General features: G+C 45.8%; 1 protein-coding gene across 5 annotated transcripts in view; it reads left to right on the top strand.

Moving 5' to 3' along the window:
* LOC112221688 (dihydropyridine-sensitive L-type skeletal muscle calcium channel subunit alpha-1-like) overlaps positions 1-21,693 on the top strand; it is a 45,466-nt gene that overhangs the window by 5,397 nt on the left and 18,376 nt on the right. For all 5 annotated transcript variants that reach the window (XM_042303643.1, XM_042303645.1, XM_042303642.1 and 2 more), the window contains exons 3-22: positions 6,181-6,320; positions 6,768-6,901; positions 7,216-7,368; positions 8,498-8,703; positions 9,257-9,360; positions 9,691-9,836; positions 10,362-10,437; positions 10,851-11,011; positions 12,471-12,696; positions 13,149-13,356; positions 13,447-13,567; positions 14,096-14,210; positions 14,629-14,728; positions 15,128-15,197; positions 18,373-18,505; positions 18,722-18,851; positions 20,190-20,249; positions 20,351-20,457; positions 20,907-20,994; positions 21,136-21,243. In XM_042303643.1, the coding sequence (XP_042159577.1) occupies positions 6,181-6,320; positions 6,768-6,901; positions 7,216-7,368; positions 8,498-8,703; positions 9,257-9,360; positions 9,691-9,836; positions 10,362-10,437; positions 10,851-11,011; positions 12,471-12,696; positions 13,149-13,356; positions 13,447-13,567; positions 14,096-14,210; positions 14,629-14,728; positions 15,128-15,197; positions 18,373-18,505; positions 18,722-18,851; positions 20,190-20,249; positions 20,351-20,457; positions 20,907-20,994; positions 21,136-21,243 (2,586 nt within the window). The remainder of the gene's footprint in view (positions 1-6,180; positions 6,321-6,767; positions 6,902-7,215; positions 7,369-8,497; positions 8,704-9,256; positions 9,361-9,690; positions 9,837-10,361; positions 10,438-10,850; positions 11,012-12,470; positions 12,697-13,148; positions 13,357-13,446; positions 13,568-14,095; positions 14,211-14,628; positions 14,729-15,127; positions 15,198-18,372; positions 18,506-18,721; positions 18,852-20,189; positions 20,250-20,350; positions 20,458-20,906; positions 20,995-21,135; positions 21,244-21,693) is intronic.

Below are 21,693 nucleotides of genomic sequence, written 5' to 3'. Positions count from 1 at the left end.
ACTCTGCTAGAAGTACACTCAAGATAAACTATTTTATTTATCCTAGTGATTAAGGATTTGCGTTAAAACTGAATAAAATGCCCCACCATCTTTAGACAACCGTACAGAAAAAAAAACAAATGACAGAAATAACCTACGTAAATCAATGAAGAGAGAATAGTCAGATGAACTGATAATTGACATTGACGTGGTGGCGTAGCTCTAAGCTTGGAATGCCATGAACCAAGAATTTGTGAATTCAAATCCCAGTTGGGGACAGGTTGAATAATAATTACAGTATACATGCACAATGTAATAATGCATGTCAACGTGTGACAAATATGTATGTTTAAAGCACTGTGTGTGTAACTAGTTGCTCAAACTTGCTTTAGTTGAGCAAACACATCATTTTTGTTGGAGCAAAGCTTAGGCCAACCATTTTTGTTATTGTTAAGGTAACACGGACCAAACATTTGAGTAAACAAAAAAAGCCTGTGGAACCAGTTAATCATTATTAGTTGAAACATTACTTGACACGCGGTCATAACCATGTCATAATATGTCACAACTGACACAACTTGCCATAATATGTTATAATCTGGTCGTAAACACTGTGATGACTCATACATTTACACCTGTTGCGGCATATATTGCGTTATTTTATGGCAGTCTATGACCCTGACAGACAGACCTTAGGCACCCCTACTGTATAAAATGTTTAGATGGAACACCCAGTGCACCAACTGCCCCTTAACGCCACATAGCTAGCTAGCGCACCCAAGTTCACGAACCCTGTGCCTGGCTCTCCCTAGTTCTGCTTCCTCGTAGTTCTGCAACATGGAAACTAGTTGCCTGTGCCATGGTCCTACGTGTCTCAGTTAGTAGAGCAGAACGCTTGCGGCGCCAGGATTGTGTGTTCGACTTCCGCTGGGGTCATCCATATGGAAAGAATAATACAAGCACTACTGTAAATCACTTTGAATAAAAGCATCTGCTTAATGGAACTCTGTCATGGTCCACATTCCACCTCCTTTCATCACAACAGAGTAACACTACCATGGCCAACATACTGTTAATGTGTTGTCCGTCCATATTATACACACCCATCTCATCACCCTAGATTACAACCCCAGCATGATCCATCTAGCCATTCCTGTCATTAAATCTGATTTGGCATAAGATATCCTAATGCTTCCCTGATTCATCCTGTATGACTCGTCTCTCAGCTGGCCCTCGGCTGGCTCTCAGCCCACCCACCAGCTCCTCGGTGAGTGAGTCATTCCAAGGATGCGAGGCCTGAAACAGGAGCTGTCCTCTGGGCTCTGGAGAAGCAAACCCACTCTCCCCCTATATATTATTATATATATATGTATATACACACACTACATGACCAAAAGAATGTGAACACCTTTTCGTTGAACATCTCATTCCAAAATCATGGGCATTAATATGGAGTTGGTCCCACCTTTGCTGCTATAACATCCTCCAGTCTTCTGGGAAGGCTTTCCACTAGATGTTGGAACATTGTTTCTGGGACTTGTATCCATTCAGCCACAAGAGCGTTAGTGAGGTCAGGCACTGAAGTTGGGCGATTAGGCCTGGCTCGCATTCGGCGTTCTAATTCATCCCAATGGTGTTTGATGGGGTTGAGGTCAGGGCTCCGTGTAGGCCAGTCAAGTTCTTCCACACCGATCTCGACAAACCATTTCTGTATGGACCTTGCTTTGTGCACGGGGGCATTGACATACTGAAACAGGAAAGAGCCTTCCCCAAACTGTTGCCACAAAGTTGGAAGAACAGAATCGTCTAGAATGTCTGTCACGCCCTGGTCTTAGTATTTTGTGTTTTCTTTATTAATTTGGTCAGGCCAGGGTGTGACATGTGTTTTTATGTGGTGTGTTTTGTCTTGGGGTTTTTCGTGGTATTGGGATTGTGGCTTAGTGGGGTTTTCTAGCATAGTCTATGGCTGTCTGGAGTGGTTCTCAATCAGAGGCAGGTGTTTATCGTTGTCTCTGATTGGGAACCATATTTAGGCAGCCATATTCTTTGAGTGTTTAGTGGGTGATTGTTCCTGTCTCTGTGTTTGTTTGCACCAGATAGGCTGTTTTGTTTTTTTCACGTTGTTTGTTTTGTATTATGTTCATGTTTGAGTTTTTCCTTTATTAAAGAACATGAACACCAACTACGCCGCATTTTGGTCCGATCCTTGCTACACCTCCTCTTCAGAGGAGGAGATAGAAGAAAACCGTTACAGAATCACCCACCACAACAGGACCAAGCGGCGTGGTGACAGGCAGCGGCAGGAGGAGCAGCGATCACAGGACGTGGGAGGAGATATTGGACGGAAAAGGACCCTGGGCACAGCCTGGAGATTATCGCTGCCCCAAAGCAGAACTGGAGGCGGTGAAAGCGGAGAGGTGCTGGTATGAGGAGGCAGCACGGCGACGCGGATGGAAGCCCCAAAAATGTATTGGGGGGGTCTCACAGGGAGTATGGCTACGCCAGGTAGGAGACCTGCGCAAACTTCCTGTGCTTACCGGGGGGCTAGAGAGACCGGGCGAGGCACCGTGTTATGCTGTGGAGCGCACGGTGTCTCCAGTGCAGGTGCATAGCCCGGTGCGGTACATACCAGCTCCTCGTATCGTCCGGGCTAGAGTGGGCATCGAGCCAGGTAAGGTTGGGCAGGCTCGGTGCTCAAGAGCTCCAGTGCGCCTGCACGTCCCGGTCTATCCAGTACCACCTCCACGCACCAGCCCTCCGGTGGCAGCTCCCTGCACCAGGCTTCCTGTGCGTGTCCTCGGCCCAGTGCCAGCACCACGCATCAGGCCTACAGTGCGCCTCACCTGTACCGCGCAGCCAGAGCCTTCCTCCTCTACAGCGCTGTCGGAGTCTCCTGCCTGTTCTGCGCTGCCGGAGTCTCCCGCTTGTTTAGCGCTGCCAGAGCCTTCCTCCTCTACTGCGCTGCCGGAGTCTCCTGCCTGTTCAGCGCTGCCAGAGCCGCCAGTCTGCATGGAGCAGCCAGAGCCGCCAGTCTGTATGGAGCAGCCAGAGCCGCCAGTCTGCATGGAGCAACCAGAGCTGCCCGTCTGCATGGGAGCAGCCAGAGCCGCCAGTCTGCATGGAGCAGCCAGAGCCGCCAGTCTGCATGGAGCAGCCAGAGCCGCCAGTCTGCATGGAGCAGCCAGAGCCGCCAGTCTGCATGGAGCAGCCAGAGCCGCCAGTCAGCATGGAGCAGCCAGAGCTGCCAGTCAGCCAGGATCCGCCAGAGCCGCCAGTCAGCCAGGATCCACCAGTCAGCCAGGATCTTCCAGATCCGCCAGTCAGCCAGGATCCGCCAGTCAGCCAGGATCCGCCAGTCAGCTAGGATCCGCCAGTCAGCCAGGATCTGCCGGAACCGCCAGTCAGCCAGGATCCGCCAGTCAGCCAGGATCTTCCAGATCCGCCAGTCAGCCAGGATCTTCCAGATCCGCCAGTCAGCCAGGATCCGCCAGTCAGCCAGGATCCGCCAGAACCGCCAGCCAGCCAGGATCTGCCGGAGCCAACTACCTGCTCGAGTTACCCCTCAGTCCCGAGCTACCCCTCAGTCCTGAGCTACCCCTCAGTCCCGAGCTACCCCTCAGTCCCGAGCTACCCCTCAGTCCCGAGCTACCCCTCAGTCCCGAGCTGCCCCTCAGTCCCGAGCTGCCCCTCAGTCCCGAGCTGCCCCTCAGTCCAGTGGGGCCCTTGGTGAGGGCTACTAGGCCAAGGTCGGTGGCGAGGGTCGCCTATCTAAGGACGCGAGGAAAATGGACTAAGACTTTGTTGGAGTGGGGTCCATGTCCCGCGCCGGAGCCGCCACAGTGGACAGACGCCCACCCAGACCCTCCCCTATGGGTTTAGGTGTGCGGTCGGGAGTCTGCACCTTGGGGGGTTCTGTCACACCCTGGTCTTAGTATTTTGTGTTTTCTTTATTAATTTGGTCAGGCCAGGGTGTGACATGGGTTTTTTATGTGGTGTGTTTTGTCTTGGGGTTTTTCGTAAGTATCGGGATTGTGGCTTAGTGGGGTTTTCTAGCATAGTCTATGGCTGACTGGAGTGGTTCTCAATCAGAGGCAGGTGTTTATCGTTGTCTCTGATTGGGAACCATATTTAGGCAGCCATATTCTTTGAGTGTTTCGTGGGTGATTGTTCCTGTCTCTGTGTTTGTTTGCACCAGATAGGCTGTTTCGTTTTTTTCACGTTGTTTGTTTTGTATTATGTTCATGTTTGAGTTTTTCCTTTATTAAAGAACATGAACACCAACTACGCCGCATTTTGGTCCGATCCTTGCTACACCTCCTCTTCAGAGGAGGAGATAGAAGAAAACCGTTACAATGTCATTGTATGCTGTAGCATTAAGATTTCCCTTCACTGGAACTAAGGGGCCTAGACCGAACCATGAAAAACAGCCCCAGACCATTATTCCTCCTCCAACAAACTTTACAGTTGGCACTATGCACTAGTTTGCCTCGCATCTGCCAAACACAGATTAGTATGTCAGACTGCCAGAGAACACGTTTCCACTGCTGTAGAGTCCAATGGCGGCGAGCTTTACTCGGCCATGGAAACCCATTTCATGAAGTTCCCTACGAACAGTTATTGTGCTGACGTTGCTTCCAGAGGCAGTTTGGAACTCGGTAGTGAGTGTTGCAACTGAGGACACGTTCTGTGAGCTTGTGTGGCATACCACTTTGCGGCTGAGCCGTTGTTGCTCCTAGACGTTTCCACTTCACAATTACAAAGTTTACAGTTGACCAGGGCAGCTCTAGCAGGGCAGGAATTTGATGAACTGACTTGTTGGAAAGACTGAGAAGCGTTTGTCTGTCCTAACGACCACGGTGGTGTTAGTTTCATCCTTTAGAAGGACGCTGGCTATTAAAGTAATTTTACCGATCAAATCTACAATACACGTAAATAGTTCATCTGAATATTGACTACTAATAAGTATAAGCAGTGAGTAACTCTGAGCCAACTGCAATGCTGCTATATACAAGACAATTCACTTTTCACTAATTCCATTATTTAACCTTTATTTAACCAGGAAGTCCCATTTGAGGTCTGAAGAGCTCTTTCTCAATGGAGACCTGGCCAAACTGGAACTCAAGCAGGGTTTAGTTCTGTGACTGTTCCTCACTGCACAGACATATGTAAATACAGTGTGGAAAACATTTAGAATAGCTATTTGAATCCATCCAATCGGTTTGTTTCAGTCAGGGGAACCAGGAAATAACTGAACTCCTTGGAAGTGATTTGGCAACACAGAGATGTAAAGGCCTAAACGTAGTCCCCGAAAAGTAGCTGTCGTAAATGTAGTCTGTCACGGTGCAGTTGTTGTGTGTTCCACAGTTCCTCTGCCTGTCTGTTCTAGCGACCGCCACAGTGTGTGTATAGAGACAGAGGGACACCCTACATGGTGCTGTTTATGTGTGAGCTTGCCTGCTCTTCCTGACACTATCAATGCTAGAGCTAATACCACAGGGAATCAAATGTTTATCCGACTTATCGTCTGTAGCACTATCAGCTCGAACAAAGGACGAGTCAAAGAAGATGATCTGTGTCCTTAATAACCATTGGTTACAAAACATCATACTTTCTCTCTGCGTACTGTTTATGTGAGAGCTAGTATGTTAGTATGTGAGCCAGTGTGTGTGTGTGTAGCTGACAAAACTACAATGGCACCCAGTCTCACCATACACGTCCCTCCTTACTGAGTCAGCGTCATCCCTTTAAACCCTGTCCAGGCCCTGCCTAATCAGCGCTGTCGCGAGAGAACAAGCTGGCAAATCTAATACCGTTAAAGCCCGTTTGATTCTACAGCAGCCGGTTGTGTCAAAGGTTTCAGTGACCCCAATCATTTTCCATTAAATGCTCACTCCTATGTTCTTATATCGTTAATGAAGGGGGGAAAAACAGAGGTAAATATCACAGAGTGGGCCTTGAAATTAACTGCCGCCGATAGGTCTTTTCGGGCAGATGGGCTCTTTGCTTTCCTAAAATGAAAGATGTTAGACCCGGGACTTGGGTATCAAATCTGATCCCAGCCTGTTCGGTGTGTATGTTGTGCGTGAGCTTTACAACTGCAAATTGGAACAAACTCCCTTGTCTCTTTTCTACTGGATAAGTAAAGATGACGAGTTTTGTAAAGAGTCTCATTGCCAAGGTTTTCGTGTCTTTCTCTTTCAGGAGAGTCTGGAGTATATCTTCCTGGTGATCTTTACGTTGGAGTGCTTTCTGAAGATAATAGCGTACGGCTTTGTATTCCACGAGGGAGCCTATCTGCGGAACGCTTGGAACTTACTGGACTTCGTCATTGTCTTCATGGGGTAAGACGTGCCCTTATAGGAGGGCTCCGTATGGAAGCCAATCAATCAAACTAGCACTGTATGGTTTGGTTCTGCACAACAGCGTATTACAGTCACATTCAGTTTTATGCCAGTAGATTATAAAGAGGGCATACAATGCATTACAACCACACCACAATGCATTACAACCACACCACAATGCATTACAACCACACCACAATGCATTACAACCACACCACAATGCATTACAACCACACCACAATGCATTATGCTTGGCTTTAGTTGGCTTCGGGTTAAAGGGTTACAGAGAAAGTCAATTGTTTAGCATCTCTGTGGTGTTCAGTTAGTTGCATGCCACTCTATAATGTCCTATGTAGCTGTTATAAAGGCTTTATAAATGCGTACGTAGTGAGCCTAGAGTAAAAGTGTCACCAGTTACTGATACTATCTGTTGTTTTTCTCCTGCAGCCTCTTCACCATCGCCCTGGACACCATCAACTATCTAGCAGGCATTCACATGGAGAAGGGAGGAGGGTTAGATATGAAGGCCCTCAGAGCATTCAGGGTGCTCAGGCCCCTACGTCTCGTAACTGGAGTCCCCAGTAAGAACCAACACATCACGCAAACACGCACGCCCACACACGCCCACACATTGTTTGATGTTTCAGTTGTTTGATTCTCCAGTGGAACGTTTCGACCAAATCTTCTTTGTCAAGGTTCGAGTAACATTCACAGTGGGTCATAGTGGGTCACACTGTCATCTCATTCCATTATGTTTTACAATATTGTTTCTTCAGGTTTTTTGCTTAGCGCGCATTTCTGTTTCTTTACCACACCATTGACCCTCATTGTCTGTTTTTATTTTTTATTGAAGTAGTACTGAGGTAGTGAGCTCCTACCTGTTGTTCCCCTCCAGGCCTTCAGGTGGTGATGAACTCTATCCTGAAGGCAATGCTGCCCCTGTTGCACATTGGCCTGCTGGTCTTCTTCATGGTCACCATCTACGCCATCGTAGGTCTGGAGCTCTTTAAGTGTAAGATGCACAAGACCTGCTACTGGACCGGCACAGGTAAGCGACAAAGTAGTAGATAGTAAAAAGTATGTGAAGAGTGTTTGAGGTAAGTCACTCACATTGAGGACAAACAACTATGACAACCAGGTAATATTTGGACAACCAGGTAATGTTTGGACAACCAGGTAATATTTGGACAACTAGGTAATATTTGGACAACCAGGTAATATTTGGACAACCAGGTAATATTTGGACAAATAGGTCATATTTGGACAACCAGGTAATATTTGGACAACCAGGTAATGTTTGGACAACCAGGTAATATTTGGACAACTAGGTAATATTTGGACAACCAGGTAATATTTGGACAACCAGGTAATATTTGGACAACCAGGTAGCTCTACTCTCCTCTTTGGATGGAGGTCTGAGTTGTAAACAAGGCACCTGGTCGCTAATGTGTTAGTGCTGTATACCGTAATTGCTGGACTATTAAGCGCACCTGAATATAAACCGCACCCACTGAATTATTTAAAAATATGTATTTTGTACATAAATACGCCGCACATGTCTATAAGCCGTAGGTGCCTGCCGGTACATTGAAACAAATGAGCTTGGTCACTATCTTCCTCCTCCTGTGCACTGAAACCACTGAAGTCATCTCCTTCGGTGTCGGAGATGAATAGCCTCAGAATTGCTTCATCCGATGTTGGATCGTTTTCATTGTCGCTCTCGTCACTTTCATCCGGAGGCAAATACCCCGCTGAGCTCATGCTGCCCCTTCAACACGCAGCAGTCCAGCCTTTCGAAACCCGTTGATGATAGTGGATTTTTTGACAATGCTCCACGCTGTCAGGACCTACTGGCAGACTTGACCATAAGTTGCTCTTCGCATGCAGCCCGTTTTAGTGAAGGATTTCTCCCCACTTGTCATCCAAGACTCCCACTGAACACGGAGCGCCACCTTAAATGCACGATTTACACTGATGTCGAGTGGCTGCAAATACTTTGGGCCATCTGCTTTTCTTCCCTCTGAAAGCCTTTGTTGTCTTTTTGCACTGAGTCAGTTCCTCATTGGGTTTTTCTGAATTGATTGGAATTGAAATCGAATTGACCCTAACCCTGGTCACCACACATCAACATCTTTCACAATAAAACATTTGGTTGTCTCTCTCTCTCTCTCCTCCAGACATCATGGCTACATTAGAGAACGAGAGGCCCGCCCCCTGTGCCCAGGCCGGTAACGGGCGCCGCTGCCTCCTCAACGGGACAGAGTGTCGTTCAGGCTGGGCGGGGCCAAACTTCGGCATCACCCACTTTGACAACTTTGGTTTCGCCATGCTCACCGTCTTCCAGTCTATCACCATGGAGGGCTGGACCGATGTGCTCTACTGGGTCAGTCTCTCCTCCCTATGAGAAGCATCTGACTGCATCACAGCAGAGTCCTGTGGCGTGCCATTACCTGAGAGGACCATACATCTAGGCACTTCACAGAACATGAGATGCAGTCAGAATCCGGCTGCGATTCCGCAGACAGCTTATTTTGCCTCCCAATGACCTAATTAAAGGCAGTGTATTAGAATAGATGACCCATCCAGCTTCGTCGTGGTGTAGCAAACAACCTACTGTATTACAGTAGTGACGCTGTAGTTGGTAGTAATGTTGTGCTGTCCTTCAGGTGAATGATGGCCCTGGCTCTCTTTTGTGACTGTATGACAACTCGGTCCTGGGGACCCCAAAGAGGTGCACGTTTTGGTTTTTGCCCTAGCACTACCCAGCTGATTCCAATTATCAACATGTCATCAAATTTGATTTTATGAATCAGCTGTATAGTGCTATGGGAACCAAAATGTGCCCCCCTTTGGGGCCCCAGGACCGAGTTTGGGAAAAACTTGTGTATTATGTTGTAGTGACATTGTAACAATGCAGTAGTGATGTTCTCCTGCAGGTGAACGATGCCATAGGGAACGAGTGGCCCTGGCTCTACTTCGTGACTCTGATCCTAATTGGATCCTTCTTCGTGCTCAATCTGGTCCTGGGTGTTCTCAGTGGGTATGATCATGTCCTCTATTCTACTCTACGCTTTTAGAAAAAAAAGGTGCTATCTGGAACCTAGAAAGGCTCATTGGCTGTCCCCATAGGAGAACCCTTTGAAGAACCCTTCTTGGTTCCGCATATAACCCTTCTTGGTTCCGCATAGAACCCTTTTTGGTTCCACGTAGAACCCTTTCTACAGAAAGTTCCACATGGAACCCAAAAGGGTTCTCCTATTTGGACAGCCGAAGAACCCTTTTGGAACCCTTTTTTTCCTAAGAGTATACTGTTCTTCTAGTTACCTTGTCTGGTGTATTTAATCAGAAATGTCCTCTTCCCTACACCCAGAGAGTTCACTAAGGAGAGAGAGAAGGCTAAGTCCCGAGGGGAGTTCCAGAAGTTGAGGGAGACCCAGCAGCTGGATGAGGACCTGAAGGGTTACATGGAATGGATCACTCAGGCTGAGGTCCTAGAAAACGACCAGCAGGGGAAAGGTAGATTGACTCGTGAGGGTGCCCGACATCTCTTGGAGGTGTCCGACGTCTAAATTGTTATAGGGTGTCTGATTTGTTCTGGGGGTTCCCAGGGATTTGAGCAACATTGCATTTTATATTTTAGTCATTTAGCAGAGTGCATTCATCTTAAGATAGCTAGGTGAGACAACTACATATCACAGTCATAGTAAGTACATGTTCCCTCAATAATGTAGTTAACAGCAAAGTCAGTGATAGTCAGAAAAGGCAAGTTGGGGCGGGGTGCCCCTGGGGGTTTATTTAAGATGCACTTCAAAGAGGCAGGGTTTCAGACATTTTCGGAAGATGGGTAGGGACTCTGCTGTTTTGATGTTAAGGGGAAGCTTGTTCCACCATTGGGGTGCCAGGACAGAGAAGAGGTTTGACTGGGCTGAGTGGGAGCTGACCCCCTGTAGGGGTTGGAGGGCCAAGAGACAAGAGATGGGTTGGGGTGTAGGGTGTCTTAATGTATACAAGTCCCCCTAATATTCTGTTTATTCTTGGCAGGACTCCTGCCTTTGACGGAGGCAGACACAGACAGTCTGATAGAGAAGGAGAGTGAGAGCCGGGTGGTGTACTATTAGTGAGTACGGAGATAAAAACATAAGCAATACATCATTTAAATGTAATATATATATATTTTTTTACAGATCATAGACACGGTAACTGACTTCAGACCATCCTCTCCTTCCTCGCTCTCCCTCATTCTCTCCCTCTCTGCTCTCTCTGTCTCCCTCTGTTTTTCTCCCTCTCTCCCTCTCTCTCTCTCTCTTCCTCTCTCTCTCTCTCTCTGTCTCTCCTCCTCTCCTCTCTCCCCCTCTCGTCTCTCATTTCTCCTCCCTCTTTCCATCTCTTTCTCTCTCAACCCTCTCTCTCTCCGTCCCTCTCTCCCTGTCTCTCCTCCTCTCCTCCCTCTTTCCCTCTCTTTCTCTCTCAACCCTCTCTCTCTCCCTCTCTCTCTCTCTCTCTGTCTCTCCTCCTGTCCTCTCTCCCCAGTCGTCAGGCTCGTCGCTGGAACCGGTTCTTCAGGATGAAGTGTCTCGTCTATGTAAAATCAAAGACATTTTATTGGTCTGTGATTCTGGTGGTCTTCCTGAATACTATTGCCATCGCTAGTGAACATCACCACCAGTCAGACATGCTTACTACTGTACAAGGTACACACACACACACACACACACACACACACACGCATGCACGCAGGCATGCAGGCATTCACAAACATACATACACACACACACTCATGCACACACTACTATATAAGGTCTGTTTTACGCTCTCACTGAAGCTGCCATTGACTAGTACATCTAGTAAGCATGTTCTGCATTGGCCCGATTCAGAGTAAAGATAAGCTGCCACAACTCAGGCTTTCGCTTAAATCGTTCATTGATGTCAATAAGATTCTTGCACAAAAATATTGCGTTATGCAGATCTCAGGTCAGAATATTGGCACATAAGCATACACAAGTGTATTGTATCTCGTTTCTGTTATGTCTTTATCTCTTTATATATACTGGGACCTCTTTTACTTATGGTGACTTTTTTTAGTTTACTAATGTTACCCCCATAGACAGAACCTGAGCCTCTAGTACAGAAATAGCAGCTCCCAGTACAAACCATAAACTACATCAAACGTCCTGCTGTCTCAGGGTCAGTTCTTAGCACCCTGTCCTGCCGATAATGAATGCGGGGGGTTTTACGCACATCCAAAATAATAACAGGAACAGGACAAAAAGAAGGTCCAATATATATTGCCTGGCAACCCAGACTCCTCCGGCCAAATGTTACATCACGCCTACGGACGTTAGTTTCTTCTCCCAATGAGTCTGAATCTGAATACCTGCCCGACCGACCCTTCACCGGATGCGAACCCATTCGGGGCCGCCTGATTGGTACAGAAACCGGTGGATTGGGCCAGAACACACGTGGGTAAAGCGGCGGTTTGGAAATGTCTCATTGGATTTGTTACTATGATTGGTTAGAGAAGATCACAGCGCTGATGACTTTGTTTTGTACCACGCCCCTCGACACCACAAACAACTTCAATGACGGCAGAGTAAAGTACGCAGCGAACGACAGAGCTGCGGAAGAATTTAGTGTGAGTCGTCAGGCGAAGAGAAAAAGCCATAAGGAAATGTCTGCTCACTGTTTTGCTTCTCCCAAAATACATATTTGAATAACCCAAAGGGGAGTCGATAGCCTAAGCCTTTGGGTGTTTGTTCCCAGCAGAAAGTATTCCAACTTGCAATGAAAAAGACAACCTTCACTCACAAATAAAATATTACTTAGATGGTGGCTGGTGGGAGGAGCTATAGAAGGACAGGCTCATTGTAATGGCTGGAAAGGAATCAATGGAAACGGTATCAAACACATCACACATATGGAAACCACATGTTTGACTCCGTTCCATGAATTCCATTCCAGCCATTATAATGAGCCCATCCTCCTATAGCTCCTCCCACCAGCCTCCACTTACTTAGCTGTGTTATTCTCTCTGGTGTCAGGTAGTGCCAACAAAGATCAGTTCTTAGGGGCCTGTCTTGCCTATCCCTGATTTCTTATCGGTTACCTCTTGCCTATCCCTTTGTCCTCGTTGTTTCCTGTGTCCTTTCTCAGATAATGCCAACAAGGTGCTGCTGACCCTGTTTGCGCTGGAGATGTTTGTGAAGATGTACGCTCTGGGCCTGCCTCAATACTTCTTGTCCCTGTTCAACCGCTTCGACTGCTTCGTGGTGAGCGTGGGCATCCTCGAGATCATCCTGGTCACTGCTGACGTCATGTCCCCTCTCGGCATCTCTGTCCTCCGCTGCATCCGCCTGCTGAGACTGCTGAAGGTCACCAAGTAAGTCACCTCACTGGAAGAGCATTTATTGACCAATCGTTTGCTATTCTGGCGAGCCTTATCAAATCCCAAGCTAGCTAGCTAGCTAGCCTTCCATCAGAGAGATTTAACATTTGGTGACACAGCTGTTGCTATGATTTTGGGGTTTGTTCTCCGGTGTCTCACAATCACTGAGTGGGATCTCTGTGCTTTCCAAGTTTAATGAGTCAACAATAAAACACCACTTGCCAAGCATTGCATTTGAAATGCCGAGATCAACGATATGATATGACATCAGTAATATAATCATAGTCAATGTAAACAAACATTTGATATAGTCTAGTATCTCTACGGTGGCCCTAAGAGGAAAAGTAGCTTTTTATTTTCGTGAGCGCACTGTCAGTAAACCTTTCACCTAAGTACCACCGTACAGTATATCTCTGATAACAGCCCACTACTCTCCCCACTCTCAGGTATTGGACCTCCCTCAGTAACCTGATTGCCTCCCTGTTAAACTCAGTCCGTTCCATCGCCTCGCTGCTCCTCCTCCTCTTCCTCTTCATCGTCATTTTCTCCTTGCTGGGCATGCAGGTGTTCGGGGGGAAGTTCAACTTCCCAGACCAGGAGATCAGACGCAGTAACTTTGACAACTTCCCCCAGGCGCTCATCAGTGTCTTCCAGGTATTGTGTGCTTTCTATTGTTGCGTGATGTGTTGACTGACTGGCCGGACTGTCGGATTTGGATTGAATGACTTCCTCCTCTTCATTCAGGTTCTGACAGGGGAGGACTGGAACTCCATCATGTATAATGGTATCATGGCTTACGGTGGACCAGTCTTCCCTGGCATCCTAGTCAGCATCTACTTCATCATCCTCTTCACCTGTGGAAACTGTATCCTTCACTTCACCAGTACATTGAAAAGGGTTTAGAATATTTATTGAGGAAATGGAATGGGATGTGAGGGGATTCAGGCGGAGACTGAGATGAAGCCAACGGCTGTAGAGGAAGGATCCAGGGGGTGGACTCTGTAGTGTTTGAGTCTCGGGTTGACATCATCATCATCCTCAGGCCGTGGTAGGCTGCTGTGGTGATGGCAGTACCCCTCAGGTGATCGGTTGTCACTAGTTACCACAGCCACAAAGTCAAAAGTGGCTTTGTCATAAAAATGTGTGAAAACAAAGTTGAACTTTTGTCTTAATGTAAGGTTCGGCATCGGGTTAGCAGTGTGGTTACTGGCCAACTCGATTAACATTTTTGTTACCGTCGGTCAGGATAGAATAGTTTGTGACGTGTTTGGTTACAGAAATAGGGCTTGTTTTATGGGATGTAAATAATTGTGTAATTACAAGGCTAGACTGTGGCATAGCTAAGAGCAGGCCCAAGTACAGGGCTGTTGTTTCCTGAGTGCTGTGTGAACAGACATCCTCCTCAACGTGTTCCTGGCCATCGCTGTCGACAACCTGGCAGAAGCAGAGAGTCTGACGGCTGCCCAGAAAGACAAAGCAGAGGAGCGAAAGAGGCGGAAACTGCTCAGGTAAACACAACAACCCTCCTTTGACTCAACACACTCTTGTTTGGCACCATTGCAGAAAGAGCTAAATAAATTGAAGATGTTAGCAGTGCTTGACTTAGACTTAGACCCAGTACTCATTTTGTGTGCCGGCACCGCTTATATTTAGTTGCAGGAGCTCCATAATACCTTTGAGCTAATATTCTATAGGAGGTGCGGGAAGTCAAGAAGAACAAAATCTGAGGTGCCGGTACACAGTTGCGGTGAACTCCTGCCCATGTCAAGTACTGGATGTTAGCTGCTGTTTGCTCAACTTTCTCTATCCTCCTTTATCTTTATCTTCCTTCCTTTCCCATCTTAATCAGCCGCTTGTTAGCTATACATACTTTATTACAACTAAATGTTCCTCTATTCTCCCTCTCTCTCCACCTGTTCCTACCAGGGCCAACATGCCAGACAAGGCTGATGAGGAGAGGGTTCTGCTGGCTAAGAAACTGGCTGAACAGAGGGCTAAGATAGAGGGGATTCCCACCACTGCTAAGGTTAGTACTGCTGACTCAAGAGTCCTCTGTCTGTACCTGGCAGGTTAGTGTATGAGGTTAGTTAACTAAGCCTAGCATTAAGAAGCTGGCCGGACAGAGAACTAAGATAGAGTGGATTCCCACCACCGCTACGATCAGTCAGCAAAGAGGGCTACTGAGCCAACAGCATCTAACACCACATCTCTTGGTGCAGGGTTACATTTCACTATTTCAGTCCTGAACCAGGTGTTGAGATGGCACTGATAGCCTACTGTGTACTGTGCCATTAAGCTGTCAATGAGCTGATGCTGGGTCCATGTGTGCTATTTAGTTAGCTGTGTCTCTTGTATTCTGAAAATCTCTATGTTTTTAGCTGTTTATAAACCTGTCTCATTACATATCTGTTGTTTTCAATTCCAGCTGAAAGTTGATGAGTTTGAATCCAACGTGAAGGAAGTGAAGGATCCCTTCCCTTCAGCAGACTTCCCAGGTAGGTGGTAGGCACTGTCTGAGCCAGCCCTAGGCCAGGCAAGGCTTCAGGAATGATCCCAGCATACACTACTGTACTATCACCTGAATCTCACTTCTGCTAATCGAACCGTTACAAAAAAAAAAAGAAGCAACTGAATCTAATCGTCGATAGCTAATTGCAGTAGGAAAGCTACTGCTTGATGTTGACGTCACTGCATTGGATTGAATGACCATCGGTGCTGCTCTCCTATCCGCGGTACAGTCAGTATAAGAATAGCCCCACCTAATTATTATTAGCCGCTCATCCCAAAGATCATCATCTTTTTAAGTCCAGTCTATTCTTACACGCTGTCCACTGCCTTTTAAAGGCTGTACTACCACACATGCTTTTGTTGTTATCCAGCCATTTTCCTGGAATCGGAAATATGAGTTGTCTGAGGTTGTTGTGCGCATCCTCGACAGAGCTCAAGGTCCTAAGCGATATCATAACCGCCATCGATAAGAGGCAATACTGTGCAGCCGTGTTCATCGACCTGGCCAAGGCTTTCGACTCTGTCAATCACCACATTCTTATCGGCAGACTCAACAGCCTTGGTTTCTCAAATGACTGCCTCGCCTGGTTCACCAACTACTTATCTAATAGAGTTCAGTGTGTCAAATCGGAGGGCCTGTTGTCCGGACCTCTGGCAGTCTCTATGGGGTTGCCACAGGGTTCAATTCTCGGGCTGACTCTTGTTGCGGATGAATCAGAATTAGTTGGGTAACATAGATAAATAAGATGTTTTATTTACTTTCATAATATGCTTATGTGAGATACTTGTCATTAGGATGTCTCCTTTTGGACTATACTGTTTCCCTTCTCAGCTAGGGAAAAGTCACTTGGGGCCCAGAGAAGGGAGAGGTCAGGTTTGGACATTGTCTTCATATGTGAATGTATCTGTTAAACCATGTGAAAGGCTCCACAATGTCTGTATGCCAGTTACTCCCTCCTTTTCCCATTGGGGGGAGGAGTATGGCAGTGTCTGGAACCATTATATTACCCCTCTGATGTTGCACTTATCTTTAATAGTATATGACCTAGAGGCTCACTCCCCTCCGTGACCTTGTCCAGGATTGGGGTGTTATTGAGATGGGAGTATCTAAAGTTGACAATTGATATGTGCCATTGGATGAGGTAATGTTTTGGTACTATGAAGTACCAGGAACGAGATTAGAACCTCGTCTGAGAAACCAAACTGAACGATAATTTATAGCTAATGCTATCTGGCTCCGGGATACTCCTCTCTCAAGTAAAAGTCTTTCTTTGTGAACTGTTCCTAAGATCTGTGGTTCGTCATGTAAGTTGAGAGGGGTGTATCTTGGCTATAAAAGATCTTGGTATTCTCTTATAGGCACTCTCAGAATTAATTTATAGACACTGAATTGATCTGAGAGTCAAAGGGTTATGGTGAAGCTCATATAATTAAAGATGAAGTTTAAGTATAACTTTGACTGGTGTGTGGTTTGTAAACTCTCCTCATTTAGTAATACAGAAAAATTACCACGACACTCTCTTCTCTGTATACATCAATGATGTTGCTCTTGCTGCTGGTGATTCTCTGATCCACCTCTACGCAGACTACACCATTCTGTATACATCTGACCCTGCTTTGGACACTGTGTTAACTAACCTCCAGACAAGCTTCAATGCCATACAACTGTCCTTCTGTGACCTCCAACTGCTCTTAAATGCAAGTAAAACTAAATGCATGCTCTTCAACCGATCACTGCCCATACCTGCCTGCCCGTCTAGCTTCACTACTCTGGACGGTTCTGACTTAGAATATGTGGACAACTACAATATCTAGGTGTCTGGTTAGACTGCAAACTCTCCTTACAGACTCACATTAAGCATCTCCAATCCAAAATTAAATATAGAATCGGCTTCCTATTTCACAACAAAGCATCCTTCACTCATGCTGCCAAACATACCCTCGTAAAACTGACCATCCTACCGATCCTCGACTTCGGTGTTGGAATTTACCTTCCAACACTCTACTCAACAAATTGGATGCAGTCTATCATAGTGCCATCCGTTTTGTCACCAAAGCCCCATATACTACCCACCACTGCGACCTGTACGCTCTCGTTGCCTGGCCCTCGCTTCATACTCGTCGCCAAACCCACTGGCTCCAGGTCATCTACAAGTCTTTGCTAGGTAAAGCCCCGCCTTATCTCTGCTCAATTGTCACCATAGCAGCACCCACCCGAAGCACACGCTCCAGCAGGTATATTTCACTGGTCACCCCCAAAGCCAATTCTTCCTTTGGCCGCCTTTCCTTCCAGTTCTCTGCTGCCAATGACTGGAATGAACAGCAAAAATCACTGAAGCTGGAGACTCATATCTCCCTCACTAACTTTAAGCACCAGCTGTCAGAGCAGCTCACAGATCACTGCACCTGTACATAGCCCATCTGTAAATAGCCCATCCAACTACCTCATCCCATACTGTATTTATTTATTTATCTTGCTCCTTTGCACCCCAGTATTTCTACTTGAACATTCATCTTCTGCACATCTCCAGTGTTTAATTGCTATATTGTAATTACTTCGACCACAATAGCCTATTTATTGCCTTACCTCCCTTATCTTACCTCATTTGCACACAATGTATATAGACTTTTTTCTACTGTATTATTGACTGTATGTTTGTTTATTCCATGTGTAACTCTGTGTTGTTGTATGTGTCGAACTGCTTTGCTTTATCTTGGCCAGGTCTCAGTTGTAAATTAGAACTTGTTCTCAACTAGCCTACCTGGTTAAATAAAGGTGAAATAAAAAAATGTAAAAAAGAGCACACAGCACATGTCTCTTTTATCCCTGCTACAGTAGCCGGATCCCAGATTTGTTTGTGCTGTCTTGCCAACTTCATTGTCACGCCACTAACCATAGGAGTTGGCAAGACAGCACAAACAGACTTGGAATCCGACTATTGCTACACTATGTCTTATGTTTATGAACCTAAAACAAATATGGTTGTGTTTTTGTCTGAAAAGAGGAGGCCTTATTAAAACAAAAATCTGGTTATAAATTACTTTAATAAAAGAAAAAGGATAGCGCACCATAAAAAAACCTGTAAATAAATGAATTTACTGTACAATAATTTAATGACTGCCAACTACCAACTGTCCTATCCACGACGCCTTCTGTGCTAGGTGATGACGAGGAGGAGGAGCCTGCTATCCCTGAGAGCCCACGGCCTCGACCAATGGCTGATCTCCAGCTGAAAGAGGAAGAGGTTCCTATGCCGGAGACCTACTCCTTTTTTATCTTCGGACCGGAGAACAAGTGAGTCGCACAGATCAACACATTCCCTATTCAATTCAATTCAGGCCAACAACGAACAATGGGTTGTATCTGACGTCTTATTAGACTGCTATTAAAATCATGTTTCAATAATAAATTGGCCTCGTGTTCCTGTCGGATGTTACAATAACTATGTAAGTTGAAGTTGTTGTCTTTTCTTTGTGTGTGTGTGTGTGTTTGTGTTCCCTCCGTGGTCAGGTTTCGTAAGCTGTGTCATAGGATCGTCAATGCCACCCCCTTCACCAACTTCATCCTGCTCTTCATCCTCCTCAGTAGCATATCACTGGCCGCTGAGGATCCCATAGACCCCAAGTCATTCAGGAATAAGGTGCTCAAGCTTTGTTCCATTAGGAAGTCTAAGTGTAGGGTGTCTATCTACTCTGGATGAAAACACGCTTTGGTGAATAAAATTTCACTTCCTTATGTTATAAAATACAATTTGTGTTCTGAATTCTTCAGTGGGGTCTTTCTCTAACATATGATTAACATTATATCCGAAAAGTCTGATAATTAATTATTAATTCAATTTTAAAAAGCTTACAGTACGCTCAGTGCTCCGTTGACATTTCACAGAGATACGCTTGCTTTTGCAAGAAATCTTCTAAAAAGAACAACCATTTCCAATTAATATGAAAAGCGAATACTAATATATAAGACATAAGGCTACTTTGAAGAATCTCAAATATAAAATATATTTTGATTTATTGAACTCTTTTAAAAATGTTTTTTTTTTTTTACTAATTCCGTATTGTTATTTCATAGTTTTGATGTCTTCACTATTCTTCTACAATGTAGAAAATAGTTAACATCAAGAAAAACCCTTGAATGAGCAGGTGGGTCCAAACTTTTGACTCGTACTGTATATTTTTGACAAAACAAAATCTCCGGCCTCCATTGAATTATTCACCTTAATTTTGGTCACCTGCAAGGGTAAAAACTACAATAACCTTATGATTATGATAGAGACATGAGGTTTAGACTACACAATTTACCCATTGGTCAAAATATGTGGTTTTGATTGGACACCCTACTAAGTGGTGTCTTCTAATGTGTTCCAGTCAGACACATCAAATAAAATAACATTTGAAATAAAGTGCATTCAAAATGAAACATCAATAAACGTTCCATAAAAGGACAAACAGTGTAAAGCAAGGTTACTCAAACTTTTTGTGGCCGGGGACCCCTTATGTGATAGCAAATGAATCAAGTTTCCTCATAATCGGAACACAACTCGAATTAGTAAAACTCCTTAAGTGCCATTGTTATCTATGACTGTGTCTTTTAAAGCCCAATGTCTTGGCATCGGAGAGAAAATTGTGCTGTTTTCAAGCTAATTTCCCTCAAATCTAAACATTTTATCACTGTGAATACCCATATCCCTGTGATTATCCCAGGCCCATGTTGCCCAGGGTTGAGAACATACATTGTAGATGAATATCATTGCATTGTATTGTATAACACAATTGAAACTTATTCCACGGATCCCTTGGCCAAAAGTTGTTTCATCTGTTGTTAGGAATATTCATCAAAATATATATATTGAGATCTGTCTGTGGACCCTCTCCAGTTCCTCGGACTCCCCTTCGAGAACCCCTGGTGTAAAGTACGCTACGTGAATGACTTCGCTATGTGATGATAACTCGACCAACCCTCGTTTTTTCTGCAGGTCTTGGCTTATGCTGATATTGTCTTCACCACTGTGTTCACCATTGAGATTGTGCTGAAGGTAAAGTGGTCTAAATTCCTATTGGATGAAATGGTATAATATTTAGGACATTACCCTGGTGACAGCTAGTGTATGTTATAACCCAAGTGTTCCCCCTCCAGATGACGGTGTATGGAGCCTTCCTGCATCCAGGCTCTTTCTGCCGTAACTCCTTCAACATGCTGGACCTGCTGGTGGTGGGCGTGTCTCTGTTGTCCATGGGAATGGAGTGAGTGTTGCTATCCTGTTGGGTGATAGTAAATATGTAGTGTTACTGTATTATTCCTGTGGATATAGACAGAGTTTACGAAACGTTGGAAACACCTGCTCTTTGCATGACATAGACTGACCAGGTGAATCCAGGTGAAAGCTGTGATCCCTTGTTGATGTCACCTGTTAAAATATCACTTGAATCCGCGTGGAACGCTTTCGACGCCTTGTAGAGTCCATGCCCTGACGAATCGAGACTGTTCAGGAAAAAAAGGGGGTTGCAACTCAATAGTTGGAAGGTGTTCGATAAAGGTTTTTTACACTCGGTGTCGTTCTCGATGTCTGAGTGGCGCCGTAGAGATGCAATAGAGCGCTGTAGAGATACACGCGTGACGTCATTTCAACCCGCTTCGCCTGCTGGGACGAGCACATTGTGAAGGCTGTCATGTGTCTGCCGTCGGACTCTAGGTCCAGTGCCATCTCAGTGGTGAAGATTCTCCGGGTGTTGAGGGTGCTGAGACCTCTAAGGGCTATCAACAGAGCCAAGGGCCTGAAGGTACTGTACACCACACACACACACACACACACACACACACACACACACACACACACACACACACACACACACACGTATTTCTATAGAAATGCATTGCCACACAGCTGGTGATCTGACCTGTATGTGTCATCTTTTTCACAGCACGTGGTCCAGTGTGTGTTTGTAGCCATCAAAACCATCGGCAACATCGTCCTGGTCACCATGCTGCTCGACTTTATATTCTCCTGCATAGGGGTCCAGCTCTTCAAGGTACGGTTCAACCTGTATGGTGTAGCTATATGCAGAAGCTCACATATGACACAGAAAAGCAAGGTCCTAGACAGCTCCGTGGCTTTATTATGATTTATAATATGCTAGACTGCATAGGGGTCCAGCTCCTCAATGTGAGATTGAATAATGTATGGAGTAGTAGGTAGATGACATCACTTGAGGTAGATAACAACACTTGAGGTCATAGCCAGCTCAGGGGTTATGGTTGTGGTTGGGGTTAGGGTTAGGGTTGAACGGGGATGTGGACATGAAGCTAGGGTTGTGGTTGTGGTTGTGGTTAGATTTGAAAGGGGATGTGGACATGAAGCTAGGGTTGAACGGGGATGTGGACATGAAGCTAGGGTTATGGTTGGGGTTAGGGTTGAACGGGGATGTGGACATGAAGCTAGGGTTATGGTTGGGGTTAGGGTTGAATGGGGATGTGGACAT

Source organism: Oncorhynchus tshawytscha, linkage group LG22 (assembly GCF_018296145.1).
Source record: "Oncorhynchus tshawytscha isolate Ot180627B linkage group LG22, Otsh_v2.0, whole genome shotgun sequence".
In the NCBI taxonomy this organism is placed as follows: domain Eukaryota; kingdom Metazoa; phylum Chordata; class Actinopteri; order Salmoniformes; family Salmonidae; genus Oncorhynchus; species Oncorhynchus tshawytscha.
Note: the sequence above shows the minus strand (reverse complement) of the source record. Positions and strands in the feature narration are given on the sequence as shown.